Source organism: Myxocyprinus asiaticus, chromosome 32 (genome assembly GCF_019703515.2).
Source record: "Myxocyprinus asiaticus isolate MX2 ecotype Aquarium Trade chromosome 32, UBuf_Myxa_2, whole genome shotgun sequence".
In the NCBI taxonomy this organism is placed as follows: Eukaryota; Metazoa; Chordata; class Actinopteri; order Cypriniformes; family Catostomidae; genus Myxocyprinus; species Myxocyprinus asiaticus.
In genome coordinates this window covers 34,294,227-34,313,696 of record NC_059375.1, presented here as the reverse complement: position 1 = coordinate 34,313,696, position 19,470 = coordinate 34,294,227, and the positions used below count along the sequence as shown (strand labels likewise).

At 37.6% G+C, this 19,470-nt stretch overlaps 1 protein-coding gene across 7 annotated transcripts in view; it reads right to left on the bottom strand.

The window, feature by feature from the left end:
* The window catches only part of baiap2b (BAR/IMD domain containing adaptor protein 2b), a 95,401-nt gene extending 82,693 nt beyond the window's left edge, over positions 1-12,708 (bottom strand). For 3 of the 7 annotated variants that reach the window (XM_051668011.1, XM_051668012.1, XM_051668007.1), the window contains exon 1: positions 12,470-12,706. In XM_051668011.1, coding sequence (XP_051523971.1) covers positions 12,470-12,541 — 72 coding nt within the window. In that variant the 5' untranslated portion in view covers positions 12,542-12,706. Of the gene's footprint in view, positions 1-12,469 lie in introns of all 7 variants that reach the window. The other 4 variants (XM_051668006.1, XM_051668008.1, XM_051668013.1 and 1 more) reach the window with 3 other exon arrangements.
* Between the last annotated feature and the right edge of the window lie 6,762 nt (positions 12,709-19,470).

Here is a 19,470-nt window from a genome sequence, read left to right as displayed (position 1 = left end):
ACAAATGCATGGAGTTCAAGTCTTCAGTTACCTTTATCACCTTTTGTGGGGTGGAGGATTTTGGTTAGTGACTTTGGAACACCACTAGCCACAGTGGCCGGTGAGCCAAAATGTTAATGTCAAGCCCTGGGTACATGCCTTCTCATTTGCTCCAACGGCAAAAGAAAAAAATATGGAGTTAAAAATATACCTTAAAAAAAAATAAAAAAATAAAAATGCGTCTTCAATATGAAAAGGGTCCACTATGTGGTCACATAATTTTTCATTACGCTAAAAAGTTTTTGTATCATCAAATATTTTGCATCAATTAACCTGGAGTGGATTTTCTGAAGTCAATATTAAACTGCTGTTAAATTCCAAAATTTTATTGAGGTCAATCTTTTCGAAGGGCCATCAAAAGTTTAAATGCTTGTAAAGGAATCCATTGGAACACACAGATGTCTTTGTTAAGTAGTTGCACTCTAAGAGTGTATCTGTGAATGTCTATTTTATGTAAAATAACTAGAACATGTTGTACCTGTGAGAACATTATAATGTGATGATGTGCTGCTGGCAAAATAAATCTTTCATCTCTCTACCCTGACATTCAAACAGCTTGCCTGTCTCTCACCTACAAAACACACATGGTGACAACAGTGTGGTCTCTCCATCTAGGTGCACAAGTAAAAATATTCTTTGTAAAATATTTGTTAATAAGTAAATATTGTGTACACTAAGTGCACATCTCATTTGCTATCATTTAATTATATTATGTATAATCGGCTCTAGAAATTATTATTGGCCGTTAAAAATCCCATATCGATCGATCACTAGATGAAAATGTTCTCATGTTTAACAGAAGACTGAAACATGATCCGGTTTGCATAGTTCATCCATGTCATCACCTATGGTTGAGAAATTTCAAACATCACCACAAAACTAGACACCTGACTAAATGAGTGATCAGAATGTAAAGAATGAGGATTGTGTCACACGTCATTTCACAGCTCAAATAAATCAGTGTATTTCCTTCGAACAGTCAAATGTGAAGATTACCAGTATTTTGGTATTTTATTGTTTCAATCAGGTTACCAACAATTAGCTTTAACCTATATGCCACACCATTAAAAAAAATGCAATATTATGTTACACAAGAGCACTACATGAGCTTGCACATAGAATTGTTGAAACACTTAATGTCATAAAGAAGGTACCAGTAATAGCTAAATGACTGGCCTGCATGTCAGCCTCACTGCAAATGCGCCCCTTGATCTGAGCTTTGAAGAGATTGACTCAATCAGGTTAACAGTACAGAACGAATCAGAGTTTAGTGCCCGATCGATATATCGGTCGGCCGATATTAGCCTTTCACCGATATATTGGTATCGGCGTATACTTTACCGATATGTGCCGATATGAAAACGTTTTTTCAGAACATATAATGCAGAAAACAATGCTTTAGAATTGGTGTCATAGCATAGTTTGTCCATCAGAGCGTGCTCCGACTCCATCGTATACAGAGCTGAGCTGACGGTGTCGCTGCAGACAGGGCGGAGTTGAGCGGTGTCTCTGTAAGTTAACTAGTTTGAGAAATACATACTGGAAACTTAAACAATGACCCCATCATTTTCCCTTTTCAATATTACTAATATAATATTAACCTTGTCCCTGACAACCATGTCACTCATGTCTGTTTGCTGTTAGCCAGCTATAGTTTGTCAGTGCAGTCAGTAATGTAGCAGATTGAAAGGTAAACATCAGAGCATCTTTTTTCAGCTCAACTGACAATGGTGCGGTGGTGGATTGTGTCTGATGAGTGTTGATTTCATGCTATGTTGTTACCTAGTCGGTGAGACACAATGCTGGAAAGTAAAAAACGATGTTCATCTTTTACTCTCCATGACAACGAGCTTATAGCTAACTAGTTAATCACTACTTTCATTGTTGTCAGCTGAGTGGAAGCTAATGAGTAAACATGTATTCACCAAACTGTTTTGTTTAGGATTCACAGTTTGGTACCCCCTTCAACCGAACAATTCCAGTCATTGCATTTATAAAATGTAATATTTAAAAGTCTGGTTTTCCACTGTTGAAAAGTTTCCCCTGAACTTATATAGCAAAATACGGTGTAACACCGCTGCTTATCTGTTTATCTCGACTCAGCAGTATTAATATATTCAGCATTTGACTGATACTAAACAGTACTGATGTTTATTAAGCTATTTATTGTATTTTTTATTTATTCTTTATTTTCTCAGTGTTCATTTCAAGAATTTGTTGACAACGTATTATAATAATAATAATGTCAAATATTCTTTCATAAAAATATTTGTTGAAGAAAGCAGCCTTCTGAGTACCTTGCATAGTCATATCGGTGCAAAATCGGTGAAACAAAATCCGCATAGAAAAGGTCTGTTTTCATTCCAGCTCAAAAATTAAATATATCGGCCACCATATCGGTAATCGGTGAATTTTCCCTCTCTAAAATCAGTATCGGTCGGGCTCTAATAGAGTTATACTTAAAAGTCAATAAAATGGAGTTTTTAATGATCGATGCCAATACTGATCTTAAAAGCAAGGTAGCCAATGGCTGATATAATATTATTGATGGCAAATGAGATATACACAAATCAGCAGATTTAGGGTACGTTTACACGACAACGATGTACTAAAAACGGAAATGTTTTTCTTTGAGTTTTTGAAAAGTTTCGCATACAGACGGCAACGTTGTCAAAACGATCCCCATTCACACGGATCCGCAAAAACAACAAAAACGCTGTATTATGCATGCCAGGCCAGTAGTTGGCGATGTCACTTTGTAAAGAAACACTACGCGCCTGCGCACATAAGCATTCTTCCACAGAGCGGTGAAAACAACCAACGAAGATGGTGAAAGCATCGAGCAATTTTGTCTGGACGGACGATGAGGTTGCTTTATTACTACAATTACTTTGCTGGAGAAGCGTCAATAAACTCAAAATCTTTAGCAGCACAAACACAGTCCTGTAGTCCGCCATTGTAGTTTTGAATGTCTCGCGCGCATGCCTATAGACTAAACTCTCAAGATTATTCAATAAACTCTGCTCTTTTTTACCATCACTTCGTCTCCTGCCTTCTTCTGTATTCCCCCTGCTGACTCTTGGGTTGGTAGGAGAGTAAGTTAACATAAGCTGTTGATGTTCACTGGTTTTGGATATCAGACAGAACTCTGATATATGGATATCTTCTGACAGAGAGAGGTCTTGTGTACACTGGATCTAACATGCATTTTCACTGCCTCATGTTTTCATATTCCAAGCATATCACTGGATACTGAACATGGCATCACATCTCTGTCTATAGGCTATAAGCGGTGGGTGAATGAATTGCAGGGTAAAGGTACATCAAATAAAATTAAGTAAATAAATAAATAACATTCAAAATATAAATACATTTTTCATAAAAATTCATACATTAATTTCAAGATTTTCAAATTGCAGGTTCTGCCTACTGTACGATGTTCACACTCAATACAAAACACTCCAAATGAATAAATTGTTGATTATTGTTATTTGCACAGACACCAGTATTCATACATCTCAAATTGATGCCTATCAATCAATCATTCTTTATATAACACGTAATACGCATGCGCATAACGTCATCGTTTTCACAAATTCGTGTTTTTGTATGTTTACACGGAGACGAAAACGGCATCGATTTCAAAAACTTGCACTTTGAAACCCGTTTTCAAAAGTTTTCAGGCCCCAAAACGCCACTGTCGTGTAAATGAATGGCCAAAACGCATAAAGTTTTCAGTTTTTAGTTGAAAAGGTTGTCGTGTAAACGGCCCTTTAAGCTGATGTAACTTTTTCAGTGTTAAAATAAAATACTTCTTTCCTAGCTTAATTTGCAAAGACAGCCATAAGTAAGCCATTCATAGGTTAAGTCTCTTGAAAACTGTGTCTCTGTGGTGCTATAAAAATTCCTCTGTTTGATTTGAGCGACCAGTCTCAAGAAAAACAATAACATTGACATGACCAATGCCGTGAGTTGGGAGCAGGACAATCTGTTTGTTTTATCAATGGCAGAAGAGGGGCTTATTCAAAAAGCCATTCTGAAAACAATGTTTATTTTTGCAATTCTGTTTTGTGGCGCAGAAATGACATATTTCAGCTTTAAACAAACCCACAATATTTACTCAATTCACAAAAAAATAAATAAATAATTGAAAACAGAAAAATTTGCATTAGCACAAACAAGGCGGGAAAAACCAGTTCTGTTAATTAGTGGTGATGATTTTGATTCATTTCAGAGACTTGATTTTTTGATTGCTTTGCTTCCTTTTGTTTCATAAAAAAAATAAAACAAATATCCAAAAAATAAAAATCCTCTCATGAGTTACTTACCTTTAAGCTATCCCAGATGTGCATGACTTTCCTTCTTCAGCAGAACTGAAGATTTTTATAAGCACATATCAGCTCTTTTTGTCCATACAATGGAAGTATACAGACAGTCTGTTGGCTATATGACAGTCCAAAAGTCATATTTAGGCAGCATAAAAGTAATCCACACGACTCCAGACGATCAATTAATGTCTTCTGAAGCAAATTGATAGATTGGTGTAAGAAACAAATCGATAAAACATTTTTAACTTTAAATTGTTGCTACCGGTTACTATTTGAAATGACCTAACTCTCACGTGATATTCATTCTGTTGTATACAGAGCGTGCACTTCCGACTTCTCGCTTAAACACACCATAGCACTTATGTCACTAATACGTGGAAGCAATTTTTTTTTAAAGTTAAAAGCGTATTCATTCAGCAGGAGAAATTAATGACATGCTGCCTCACAGCCTGCACTAGAATGCTATTGGCTCATGCGATAATCAGTCTTTACAGTCATGAAAATCAGTAGAGCTCATTAGCTTTGAAAGGGAGAGACATCAGTGGATCAGAAATTTGAGTCAGTGTATGGAGGTGAATGAGAAAGATTCATTCACTTAAAAGATGTTCAAAAAGACAGATTAATTCACAAATGAAACATTACTACTGTTAATCTGCCGACTGGGAACAGTCAGTCATCGCAGATGCCAACAATCTGAAAATATCGGCAGATTAATCGGCCTGGCCGATATACTGTATATCGGTCTCACTAGGTACTGTTTATGTACAAGAAAACCAACCACAGAGATTTAATGCCATGTGTTTCAGTATAGAAAAACAACAACAGGGGTCACTGTGCTATTCAGCCAAGAGACCAGAAAGCAAGACATAATTAATAAATAAATAAAAATGGCATAATGAAGGCAGACGGTGCACTCATAATCCAGCCATCTGTAAGTAACAGGTTTCTGCATAAAGCCATCAGATTGGCCCTTGATTTAGATCTAGGGAAGTTTTTATGATCCAATTTTCTCAACTAAGCAGCCCCTTCCCCTTAAAAGTACCATGCACACTCAAAAAACAGAGATGCAAACAGAGTCCTACATATGACAGATTTCTTCCAGCATGCTGTTAAGCTACCATCTGTATTTTTGTCTTCATCTGACAGCACAAAAACAAACAAAAAATGCATATAGTACAGATTTTAAATGGCACCTATATTCCGTGAAGGCTCTCTAGATCACTTCAACTGAGATAAGAGAAGTTGAAAGTTGGACTTGTTATATAATGCCAAAACAAGGCCATGTGGGAAAACATACTGTGCTTACCTATTTGCTATGCATATAAAATGTTCCTGCATGGCACAACACCATTATGGGTCATGGGTTCAATTCCCAGGGAGTGCATGGACTGATAAAAAAATTGCTTTGGATAAAAGCATCTGCCAAATGCACAAATGTAAGTGCATAATAAGACCTCACCCAGAATCAGTCACAATCTTTTGACCGACTTTAAACAAATCCCAGTGTTGAAAAAACCCGCTCCGCCCTGACACCACACATTCCACCCAGAAAATCAGTTGATTTAAACAAGAACTCACTCCTGAGCACAAAACAAACACACAAATATGTTGTTAATGGAATGAGATAGAGATCCATCCTAAAGGAATGGTTCTGGGTGGAGATGAGCATTGTTGCATTGTTTAACCACACACTGGTGAAATTCTTGAACTGGTGATAGCTGACACAGGTTCAATAGCTGTACTAGTTCCTCATCTAATGTATATCACTACATGTTCATGTGCACCTAAAGTCATTGCTGGGTGTAATGTGTTACTAAATAATGCATGGCTATAATTAAATTACTTTTTCCTTTAAAAAAGTAAAGGATTACTCTTCATTTTTCAGTCATTTACAGTTAATTCTGATGCTATTGCATTAAATACTGTATAATTGTACTGTACTATGTTAATTTTATTTATATCTTATGTAAAAAGTTATGTTTTCCAATTTAACGCTGCCCCCTTAAATTCTTTGGCCAGTTCAAGAATAATTTATTTGATTTTATATGATTATTTGAAAAAATTAAAAGAACAATTTCATGTCTATTCTTGTATGTTTCATCTGGTTGAGGTTGATAAGGGTTTTAGAAAGTAATTAGTAATGTAATTAATTTTCAGACAGAGTAATTAGTACAGTAATCTAATTACACTGTAGAAGATGTAATTAGTAGTTAGTAATTAATTACTTTTTTAGAGTAACTTACCCAACACTGCTTAAAGTGCACTGTGAGATTATGTAAATGTAACATTTCATCAATCAAATGACCTCAAAGGACTTTTAATGGCTCCATCTGTTTGGAAGTGAAAAGGACAAGAATATTCCACTAAAAAGATAGGCATGAGCATAATAAAAGGAATAGGTCAACAAAAAAAATAGAATTCTGTATTTATTGTTACTTTTTTCCGTGGAACACAAAAGGAGAAATTTTGAAGAATCGTCACACAGCTCTAAGTCATACAATGACAGCTCATAGCAACCACAGCTTTCGAGCTTAAAAAATAAAATTATTAAAAAGCACCATAAAAATACACTAAAGTAAATCTAGCAGAAAAGATTAGATTCTTCCTACGTTGAATAAGTTAGTTTAAGTGAGAACATCAAAATATTAAGTAAATTCTACATTCAAACATGTAAAAAATAAATGCTCTACATTATAAGCAAATATTATTTATGATGGAGAGTTTTTTTTTACAATGTATCATTATGTATAAATCCTAATGTAGAAAACCCTGTCATATTTATTAGCTAATTTGAATAAATTTCACTGATAAGTAAATTTTATTTAACTTTTCAAAGCTGGTGTTCCCAGCATGCACTGGGCTTGAATAATTAATTCGCTTGCATGGTTTCACTCTTTGCAAGTTTATTTACACCAATTTTTTTTTTTTTTTTTTTGGTAATTTTGTCATCATGTTTGGTAACTTTTTTTGTGAAGTCTGAAGTTCATTTTCTACTCAAAATGAACCGTTCATGATCAAAACAATTATCTTTGTCACCGTCATCGTGTTTTGCACACCAAGTATTGAGGTCTACGTGCTGTGTAAGATGTTTGTATCGCCAGTAATACAAGGTGATGTAGTTTCACTGAACTGTGGGAGGATTCCGTATGTCATGTGGTACATGATTAAACATTTAAATACATGTTCAAATGATGTAACAAATGTTAGGAAAATTAAAAACGTTACATGTTCTAATAATATGTTCATTTAAAATTTAACTATGTTCATTTCAGTACCATACATATCATATTTGTAAGTAAAAGTTACTGTATTTACTAACATGTTTAAGTTAAATCTACTCACTTCAATCAATATGTCATGAAGTGTGCAAAAACTTTAGAAATGTAAGTACATTTAAGAAAAAGTAAATCGTAGTAATTTTTTTCCAGTGTAGTCCATTCAACTGTAGATGGTGTTTGTCCCCATTAATTTTCATTGTATTAACATTTCCATCCAGAGGAAAGGAAGTCTTATTGGTTTGGACCAACATAAGGGTGAGTAAATGACAGAATTTTCATTTTTGTGTGAACTATCCCTTAAATGGCTCCATCTGTTTGGACAGCATCAGCATAAACAAGCCTGACATCTACATTAAAGAAATACGGGCCAGTAAGAGGATAGTCAAAGCACAGATATGTGGTCAGGGTGTGGGTAGTCCAGCGTGGTATGAAAGAAAACAGCCTCCAAACACATGACAATAGCTTTCATGAGCTCTGGCTGTCCTACTCACCGTGGGCACACACAAAGCTGATCTCACACACATTTACAACCCCATCGCGTCGGCAGAGGCACATTCTCACACACAGATTTTTCGGTCTGCGAGACACTGCCCACACAAACACACACACACAGAAGCACATGCACGCACTGACACACATATTCAATTGGCCTGCGAGACACTGCCCACTCACACAGGCAGATGCAGGCTGAGTCACTCGTAAGTGCAGACGGGTGGATTTAGGCTCCCAGGGACCTGTGAGATTACTAAACTGATGCCAGGTGTACACATACATAATGATCCATAGTTCATCTTGTCCGCAATGGTACTGTTTACATGTGTGATATGAATTTGGATACAAGGTTTGCCTTCAGGTCTAGTGTTTTGCGAGACATGATCAGGCCACTACATATCCAAAAGGTGGTGGATGTTTGTTTATTAAATGAATATGCTAGTTCACCCAAAAATGACAATTCTGTCATCATTTATTCAACCCATGTCATGTGATTTCAGAAGTCTTGTCAAGTACAAGTTGTATGGACAGGGCTGGGTAGTAACCGAATACATGTAACAGCATTACATTTAAAATGCCACAACTTTGTTCTTCTATCCACGACTGCAGTTTACCACCCCACTGCATCCGCGGTCTCTTTATTTCTTATAATAGAGACCGCACTGTGGCCACACAATATCCATAATTATACAAGTCATACAGCCTAAAGGCTCCAAGGGATCCCATGAGGAAGAAATAGCCTCCCTCTTCAAGTCTAAAAGTGCAAAATGACCACAATGTTCAAACCTGGAGGTAACACGTGAATTCCTACCTCTCAAAACTCCTCATACACTCAACACAACACACACTACAAGATATGTTGCAATTATTCTTTGAGCTGGCTCAAAGTGGCTTACTAAGGGTTTTAAAATATTCAAGTAGTCAAATCTATGCATAAGACCTCATAAGATCTATGAAAGTGAGACTTAAAAGCATTCAGTTCATGAAATCAGTCCTAGGGAATAGCCTACATAACCTTGATGTCTTTAGTTAATCATGAAACAGTACATCTGCGCCAGAGCAGGAAAATGAAATGGTCATCTAAGGTCATAAAATAGTTTATAGTTAAGCAGGACTCACAGTAAAAATGTTTTCCCATCAACTTCAATATAATTACACTGAAAATATCCTAAAGTATGATTATATGGTCATGAAATGTCCAGTTATAATCCTAAAGCTTTTGCTTTGGACGGTTACACAACTTTTCTTACCTCATGGAAAACATATCCAAATTTAAGTGACACTGATAGTACAAGGCACATTTCTTCTTGAGGACCCGAGAAATGAGGTCATGTTAATTTTGACCTCAATCTCTCATGATCATTTCCAGGTTAGAATGTGTATAGCATACCTGTATGTTTACATGCCTATTGTCAAATGCTGTTTTCTATTTTGTCATAAAGAAACATGTGCAGTCGGGGGCCTGGGTAGCTCAGTGGTAAAAGACGCTGGCTACCAACCCCAGAGCTCACTAGTTCGAATCCCAGGGCGTGCAGAGTGACTCCAGCCAGGTCTCCTAAGCAACCAAATTGGCCTGGTTGTTAGGGAGGGTAGAGTCACATGGGGTAACCTCCTCATGGTTGCTATAATGTGGTTCGTTCTCAGTGGGGTGCGTGGCGAGTTGAGTGTGGATGCCATGGTCAACAAGCCATGTGATAAAGATGCGCGGGTTGGCGGTCTCAGACGTGGAGGCAGCTGGGATTCATCCTCCGCCACCAGGATTGAGGCGAATCACTACGCAACCACAAGGACTTAAATGTGCATTGGGAACTGGGCATTCCAAATTGGTGAAAAAAAAAACAAACAAAAAAAAACACGTGCAGTCACATGCAGGACTATTTAAGTGAACTGCAAAATAGCTGAAAGGTGATTAAAATTGTTGAAAAATTGTGACAATCACATCAATTTAAGTATATCATTTCCCTTTTAACTAGCCTATTGTTTAAACAAAAACATAATGGACAAGTAATTTGTCAATTACCCATTTGCCTAGTATATACTGTACATGCCTTGATGTCTTCCCCAGAAAACATGGACAGGTTTCTCAAATAACCAGTCTGCAGAGTTTTCCCCTGAACCTGGCTAAGAAAAAAAATCTGTCCCTGCCAGTAATAAGACCATGTCTTTTCTGTCTCTAACAAAGGATATCATCTGGGTTGAAATGAACAGCCTGAACATTAAAAAGTCCCTTAACAGAAGTCTGCACGATTGGACTAACATGCTTCATTGGGTCAGCCTCTGCCGCCGCCGGGGTTTAATTTGGTGAGTCAGATGCTTTAAAAGTGCCATGAGTTCCATGAGGGTAAAAACTGGCAGAGAAAAGAAGTAGATGTACGCTTGTATGCATGTGTACGGTGGGGATCCATGGAAGTGCATTAGTCACTCTTTCCTGATGGGAATCAGACATGCTCCATCCATCTGTTTTACACAATCAGTTTTATACCACATTAACAACCGAGAACTCATTCACACAAAAACAAACCCACGGTTAGAAAAACACACAATTAAATTAAACCCAGCAGGGCCGTTTCTAGCTATAAGCTGTATAAGCAGACGCTCAAGGCCCTTGCACCACCAGGCAGGACATTTAAATTTTTTTTGTATATACATGTTTAGTTTTTTTTTCTTTTTTTGTATTTTGTATAATTAATTCAAATTTTTAAGTTAATATATATTAATTTTTTCAATTGTTTTCTAGATAAACGTGCTAGGCTAGACGGACATCTTTGATCGTAGCACTGCATCCAGTGCATCTCGTGCAGGAGCACCGCCACGTTTGTTCTTTAGATGCATGTCAAATAACAAAGAACATCAAATTTTAAAAGCATGTCTTGAAACACCTGCGTTCTGTTATATGCATTGCGCTGCATCTACTGTAGCTTTTTTTTAATTTATTTTTTTTAAGCGCAATAACGCATTCAGTCTGATAAGCCCCTAAAACCGTTCACTACTACATCGTATTGCGCGTGTGCATTGTACATCACTTCGTTGGTTATAATGACATTCGTACTGTCTTTCAATGCACTAGCATTATTTCTATGCCTTTCGTGGATACGTGTTTAGTGTTTACGAAGTGAGTCTCAGCGTTTAAACGAAGCATTCTGAAAATATATAGGCTACAACAGCATTTAATACTATAAATTGAACCGAAGTTATGTTGATTTTAAAAATGATTCCTAAAATGATTTTAGGAACTGTTGCATCCTCAAATACACTGATTTTATGGGAAAACCTGGTGCCGTTTCTAGCTATAAGTGGTATAAGCGGCTGCCTAGGGCCCCTGAGCCACCAGGGGGTCCCGCAGTGCCAGGACATTGTTTTGTTTTGTTTTTTTGTATATAGTTATTTGTTATCTAGTCATTCATTGTTAGTTTGTATAGTTATTGGTAATTTTTTGTTAATTTATTGTTTTGGTTTTGTGTAATGAATAAATTCAAATTTTAAATTAATATATTCAAATTTGTTGAAGACTGTATTGTGGTGTCATTCTTAGGTGGGCCTGGATCTGGTGTGGGGGGGGCCTCCAAGTAGGCCCCTATATGTTCAGAAACAGCCCTGACACCCAGTCAGGAAAATGTTGCCCTTTTTTTTTTTCTCTCTCAAAAAGGTACGCTCAAAAATGAAGGAATGACAAAATACAGAGAACAACTGGAAATCCACAGATATCTCTGAAGTCAACTCTCTGCTCCCCACACGGATGTACAGTAAATGATTAAATCTGACTAGACACCTGCAATTCAGCTGTCTTCCAGTCAGTTACAGGTGAGAGGACAGGTTCAAGTATTTGGCTGAACTGGTTCTACACTGAAACCAACCACATAGTGGCTATTTCTTTCATTAATAGCTGCATTGTTTGTGTCAAATTGTTTATCAGCCACTTTAAACGTTTAAAAGAAATGCACAAAATAGCAAAAGTACCTTTTCATTTGGAGTTTTATTTTACAACATAAATGAATAATTCCGTCATAGGACATAGAGAATACACAGAATACTGTATCTGTATAAAGCATATTTGTACATTTCTTGTGTATCTCTCTCTCTCTCTCTCTCTCTCATATATATATATAATTTTATTTTTCCTCCTCCTTTACATATTTTATTGTCTGTGTCTTGTTTTCTCTGTGCACTGGAAGCTTCTGTAACCAAGACTAATTTCATGTGTGTAAGCATACTTGGCAATAAAAGCTCATTCTGATAGGCTACAATACATCTGTGCAGTTTTTAAGAAATTATATTATAAATACGAGAATTTATAAAACTAGCCATGCAATAACAACTCAAACTTTAACTCACCTTATAGACATTCTCCGTTATACGGTGCACCTCGTCGGTCCGGGACATTTTGGTAGCTTGCGTCAAAACCATAGACGGAAATTTGAATTTCGACTGCGGGAAATGTTTCCGAGGAAATACAGGAGGAGGAGACGACACTGTATCATTCAAACAGAGAGTGTCAGAGGCAGTGGGAGATACGGGAGCTTTTATACGGAACTCTCTCACTGCGCCCACTGATGCCCACGCGCAGCCGCCGGAGTGGCGGGAATCCACCGTACGCGTTTATCCCCGTCACTAGAACTGCTCTTAATATTCAAACGGACTCCGCCTCTACCCTTCCTACAAGCGAGCGTCCCAATAGGCAGTTTCGTTGATTATAATGTAATACAGTAAGAGAGCTCGCGCTGAACTGCGGGCGTCAGGGGGCCGTTCACATCGAAAGCGTTTTGAGTCCGTCCTCTTTAGATGTTTTTCAATTGTTTTTCCCCTAGGAAAACATGCGCTAGACGGACGTCTTTGACAAATTGTTCTTTCAGCGTCTCGCGCAGGAGCGCCGCGTTTTTTAGACGCCATGTCAGGTAATAAAGTACGTCAACTTTGAAAAAAGCGCGTATCGAGACACCTGCGTACTTTTATATGCATTGCGCGGTGTATACTGTAGAATTTTTTTTATTTTTTATTATTATTATTTTTGCGCAAGAACGCGCTCAGTCTCAACGGCCCCTAAAACCGTTAGCTACAACATCGCGTTGCGCGTGTGCATTGTACACCGCTTCGTTTGATTATAAAATAATGACGTTCATACTGATTCTTTCAATGCACTATCACCCTCCATGCATTTCAGCGTTTATACAAAGCATTCTGAAAATATATAGGCTACAACAGCATAACATTCTAGGCTATAAAATACATTTAAACTGAACCGAGGCTATGTTCAAACGATTTTAGAATATAGGCTACTGTGATTTTCGGTTTCCCGTGTGTGAATTCCTATGCATTACATAGACGGACTATTAGAGACGAAAATAGGCATTCCATTTCTATATATGACATTAGAGGATCTCTTTTAATGTTTTGAGAAGCACTTGCTTTATTTCTTATCCTGCCTGAACCAAGGATCACGATTACTTCGTAGTGTTCAGAGACTCACGCAGGTACTGGAGGAGGATCAGATGGGTACTGTAGTGGGCACTGCGCATTTCACGCGTGGGTCTGTGCGTGTGATGTAGGCAGGGATTCCTTAATGTTCCTCATCTCTGAGCAGCTCCTACCCACACCACCGACACACCGCTCTCCCCCTCTGCACCAGGACAGACCAAGGCTGTAACCAGGGTTTGAAAATTAGTGAGGTGCACTGTGAGGTGTCAAGAATTGTACCAAAATTACACCTATAACGCAACATATTCTATACATAAAATGTAATATAAAAATGAAATCTTGAAAGGACAGAAACCAATAATAATATTACAGAAATTATTTTTAATCGCAAATGCAGTTAACAATATTAATACTGAAATTTTGTCACATAGAAATGCACATTTGACAATAAAGCATTGATTTTGAGTTAGGCAGCAAAATTTACTCATTAACTACAGAAAAATCAGCAAAAGTTAATTAACAACTAATTTATCTAGGGCTATGTGAACTCCCTTACATATTAATATTATCCAAAACAACCAATTGTTTTCCTTTTGCCAGACTCTTAATTATTTAAAGGTGTACTCAGTCATTTTTCCCCTTTAAAAAGTTTTACTTCTAAAAGAAATTCATTATAATTTTGAAACATATGTATAAAATCATGACCACTCACATGAGATGAGGAATCTAGTCATATCAGTGATCTTATAAAATCTGTTTTATTCTACATGGAGAGGGTCCCCTCATGGGGGCAGCCATGTTAGAATCACATGGCTAGTTGAATACTACTCAATCACAGTAACCACCCTGTTATTGGACAGTTTCACTCATGGATTAAATGAATCACAGCTGACTGCGAATAGCAAATTTCTACAGTAGCATCATTAACTGAAAACGTTTGCGTTTGAATGATGCTGCATCCACGCCACTAGGTGTCAGTGTAAGTCCAAGAAGACATATACATACATATATATATATATAAAATGACTTAGTGCACCTTTAATTAAAGTAAAACGTCATAACTTTCAATAGTCTTATCTAAGGAGTCCAAATAAAGATAGTTAAGCCTACCATGCACAGTAAACACACTACATAGTAAGAGTAGCACGCTAGTTCGTTATTCCAAACACAAGCAGATCCAATGCTATCTTTGATATTTGATAACTCCTGCATGTGCAGTTCGCTGGTTGGTTGAAAGACGAAACATATCACCTGATGGAGTGGGTGGAAGCAGTAATTAGTTTATAAATGTCCTGTTTTTCATTTTGTTTTTATCGCCAACTAATGACTCATTTCACTTTCTAGCGATAAGATAATCATTGTAGTTTCTAAATATTTGCTTGGTTATGGTTAAAGCTCACTTGAAATAGTTTTAGATAAAGACGATATTAGAGTGCCTTGTAGCCATCCTAAACCAGCATCCTTATGAGGTGCCTTCATATGTAGCTAAATCACAGTCTGTGTGAGGGCAGTGAGGCATCGATTATTCTTTACAGACAGTGGTTTTGTATGATGTTATATCTTAAGGAATCTAGCTTCAGACCAGCTTCCAAGACACTTTGGGGATTTGCTACCTACCTTGACTATACCTACTAAGGATATTCATCCTGGAAACCACCATGCTGCAGAATTTAATTCCAACCCTGCTCTTATACACCTGCCTGTAATTTTCAAGTATATCTTGAAGACAATGATTAGCTTGTTCAGGTGGGTTTGATTAGGGTTGGAGCTAACCCCCACAGGATGATGGCCCTTCAGGATTTAATTGGAAGAACTCTGCTATACTGCCTTATAATGCAGCATTTTTGAGGTTTCAGACACAAACTCTAACTCTAACGCACCTGTCTGTAATTTTCAAATGAATTCCCAAGACCTTGATTAGCTAGATCAGGTGTGTTTGATTACAATTGGAGGCAAACTCTGCAGGGAGGTAGATCCCCATGGTGCAGGACTGAGCATCCCTGTTCTAGTGTTTCCCTGTTTTAAAGGTCAAGTGAGAGAGTAAACTGCATTTAATGGTGCATGCTCTTTGATCGCTAAAGGTCAAGAAATCCATTCTGATACAATGGGCAATTTCCTTCCTTTTCTTTTTTTTTAAGGCCATGCAGCTGTACATAACTCACACACATACACTGAGAAACCTTAAAGGATCCTGGGAAATGTGTTCAACATTAGATAGACTTCTGTCTAGAGCTCACATTGATTGATTTCACATCACAGTGAAAGTCTTATCTAGTGGATCTATCAAGACCAAATGTAAAGGGTAAATAAAAAGCAACAAAGCAGAACAGATCAGTATAGTCACCTAACACCAGCATCTCTTTTGAACAGCTGTATCTGATTAACGGCAAGCTGCATGTGGGCTCTTGCCAACTGAAGAAAAAAACGAAAAATGGTTTGCTGTTTGTGATTGGTTTAAGCTGTTCTCCCAGGTCAGCCTGATGGTTAACACTAACCCAGCCTGACCAGCTGACAAGTGCCCAAAAACCCATCTAAAACTGGCAAAGCAGCTTAGGCTCTTTTAGCAAGTTTCTAAATGAAACAATGGAAAACTCACTTTAAATCTGAAAGCAAAATCTCCATGTAATTAAGTTATAAAGAAGCTCCTCCATATTAGTGGATACTTTTTCTGCCCTCATGAATCATAGAATGAGCCACTAAAGCATTTAAAATGGTATGTAGGAGCCCTACCTCATATTACACAGGATATATTCTGCATTTTGTCTTTACCAAGCTCAGTTGCTGTCTTCACTGCATATTCTTTACACCTATCTTGTTCATTGATCAATGTCTTCTGTCTTACGATGTAACAATATGAAACTGCTCCAAATTGAGCTCTGGTGGAGCCATTCAGACTCGTGGGGCAGTCACCCACTCCCATGCTTCTTGTTAGGCGAGATAAGAGCAGCCCCCACATACAGCTTCCACTGCCTGCTTACAGACAATGAACTTCAACTAGGCAACACCTTTCAAACAATAGTCTAACATTAGGTTACTCAAAAAAATCTGCACTAGTGAACCAGAAAGTACTTATTAGTGTTATAGCTACTCTGGTTTACCTGATAGGTGTATATGTAAATGTTATAGTCAAATACATTTAATAACATTGGTTAATATTGATATCAATTAGTAAATCTAAATATTTAAAATATTGAATTGAAAATAAACTGCTATATCTAGAGGAAAATTTCATAGCTCAGGATGATTTGTTTTGCTAAGTAGCCCATCAACTACAGTACTGTGCAAAAGTTTTAGGCACTTGTGAAAAATGTTGCATAGTGAAGATGTCTTCAAAAATAATGCCATAAATAGTTTCCATTAATCAATTAACATCATACAAAGTCCAATAAACAAAAAAAAACAAAAAAGCTAAATCTATGTGTTGCGACCACCTTTGCCTTTAAAACAGCACCAATTCTCCTAGGTACACCTGGATACCGTTTTTCTTGGTTGTTGGTAGATAGGATGTTTCAAGGTTCTTGGAGAATTCATCACAGTTCTTCTATCTGTTTAGGCTGTCTCAGTTGCTTCTGTCTCTTCATGTAATCTCAGACTGACTCAATGTTCAGTGGGGGACATGCCATCTGTTGCAGGGCTCCCTGTTCTTCTATTCTATTTGCAAAAAGAATGTTTGGAAGTCTAAAATGTATACAGTGCATCCAGAAAGTATTCACAGCGCTTCACTTTTTCCACATTTTCTTATGTTACAGCCTTATTCCAAAATTGATTAAATTAATTATTTTCCTCAATTCTACAAACAATACCCCATAATGACAATGTGAAAGAAGTTTTTGAAATCTTTGTAAATTTATAAAAAAAATAAATAAATAAAAAAAAAAACACATGTACATAAGTATTCACAGCCTTTGCTCAATACTTTGTTGAAGCACCTTTGGCACCAATTACAGCCTCAAGTCTTTTTGAGTATGATGCTACAAGCTTGGCACGCCTATTTTTGGGCAGTTTCTCCCATTCTTCTTTGCAGGACCTCTCAAGCTCCATCAGGTTGGGTGGGGAGCGTCGGTGCACAGCCATTTTCAGATCTCTCCAGAGATGTTCAATCGGGTTCAAGTCTGGGCTCTGGCTGGGCCACTCAAGGACATTCACAGAGTTGTCCCAGAGCCACTCCTTTGTTATCTTGGCTGTGTGCTTAGGGTCGTTGTCCTGTTGGAAGATGAACCTTCGCCCCAGTCTGAGGTCCAGAGCGCTCTGGAGCAGGTTTTCATAAAGGAAGTCTCTGTACATTGCTGCATTCATCTTTCCCTCGATCCTGACTAGTCTCCCAGTTCCTGCCCCTGAAAAACATCCTCACAGCATGATGCTGCCACCACCATGCTTCACTGTAGGGATGGTATTGGCCAGGTGATGAGCGGTGCCTAGTTTCCTCCAGACATGACACTTGCCATTCAGGCCAAAGAGTTCAATCTTGGCTTAATCAGACCAGAGAATTTTGTTTCTCATGGTCTGAGAGTCCTTCAGGTGCCTTTTGACAAACTCCAGGCGGGCTGTCATGTGCCTTTTACTGAGGAGTGGCTTCCGTCTGGCCACTCTACCATACAGGCCTGATTGGTGGAGTGCTGCAGAGATGGTTGTTCTTCTGGAAGTTTCTCTCTCCACAGAGAAATGCTGGAGCTCTGTCAGAGTGACCGTCGGGTTCTTGGTCACTTCCCTGACTAAAGCCCTTCTCCCCCGATCGCTCAGTTTGGCCAGGCAGTCAGCTCTAGGAAGAGTCCTGGTGGTTCCAAACTTCTTCCATTTACGGATGATGGAGGCCACTGTGCTCATTGGGACCTTCAATGCTGCAGAAATTTTTCTGTACCCTTCCCCAGATCTGTGCCTCAATACAATCCTATCTCGGAGGTCTACAGGCAATTCCTTGGACTTCATGGCTTGGTTTGTGCTCTGACATGCACTGTTAACTGTGGGACCTTATATAGACAGGTGTGTGCCTTTCCAAATCATGTCCAATCAACTGAATTTACCACAGGTGGACTCCAATCAAGTTGTAGAAATATCTCAAGGATGATCAGTGGAAACAGAATGCACCTGAGCTCAATTTTGAGTGTCATGGCAAAGGCTGTGAATACTTATGTACATGTGATTTTTTTCGTTTTTTATTTTTAATAAATTTGTAAAGATTTCAAACAAACTTCATTCACGTTGTCATTATGGGGTATTGTTTGTAGAATTTTGAGGAAAATAATTAATTTAATCCATTTTGGAATAAGGCTGTAACATAACATAATATGGAAAAAGTGAAGCGCTGTGAATACTTTCCGGATGCACTGTATATCCTATTTGCACACTAAAGCTGAAGATATATATAACCATCTTAAGACAAATGTTTTTGTGAAACATTTTATGTGCCTAAGACATTTGCACAGAACTGTATGTCTCAGATGTTTCTCCAAAACACAAACGAGGCAATTGTTGACATACAGTAAGAATACAAAACTATTTGAGGACAGCATAGCTCAGATAATTTTGTCTTGGAAGGATTTGATAAGAAATGTTGTTCATATTAAAATATCTGACTTTTAGTTGCATAATTTGGTATCTTGGCAAATCTGAGTACAGTTTGTGACATTGTGAAACTTTATAAATGAGATTTCTTGGGTTTATTCCTCAGGAGAAAAATCTGAGCATTAAGAAACTTAAGCATAAGTCTCAAATGGAACTCCATTTAATCTCATTGATGTCTAGGAGAAACAATTGAGACCTTAAAGTGATGCTATCTATTATTTTTCTTCCAGAAATTGTCCTGTCTCTTAACTATGATGGCTTATAACAGCAAACCAATGCATAAAAAAATAGCTGGCACTGCACTGTCATCTAGTGGCCGCCATGTACACTTGCTTTCTCCTTTAAGCACAACAGCGATG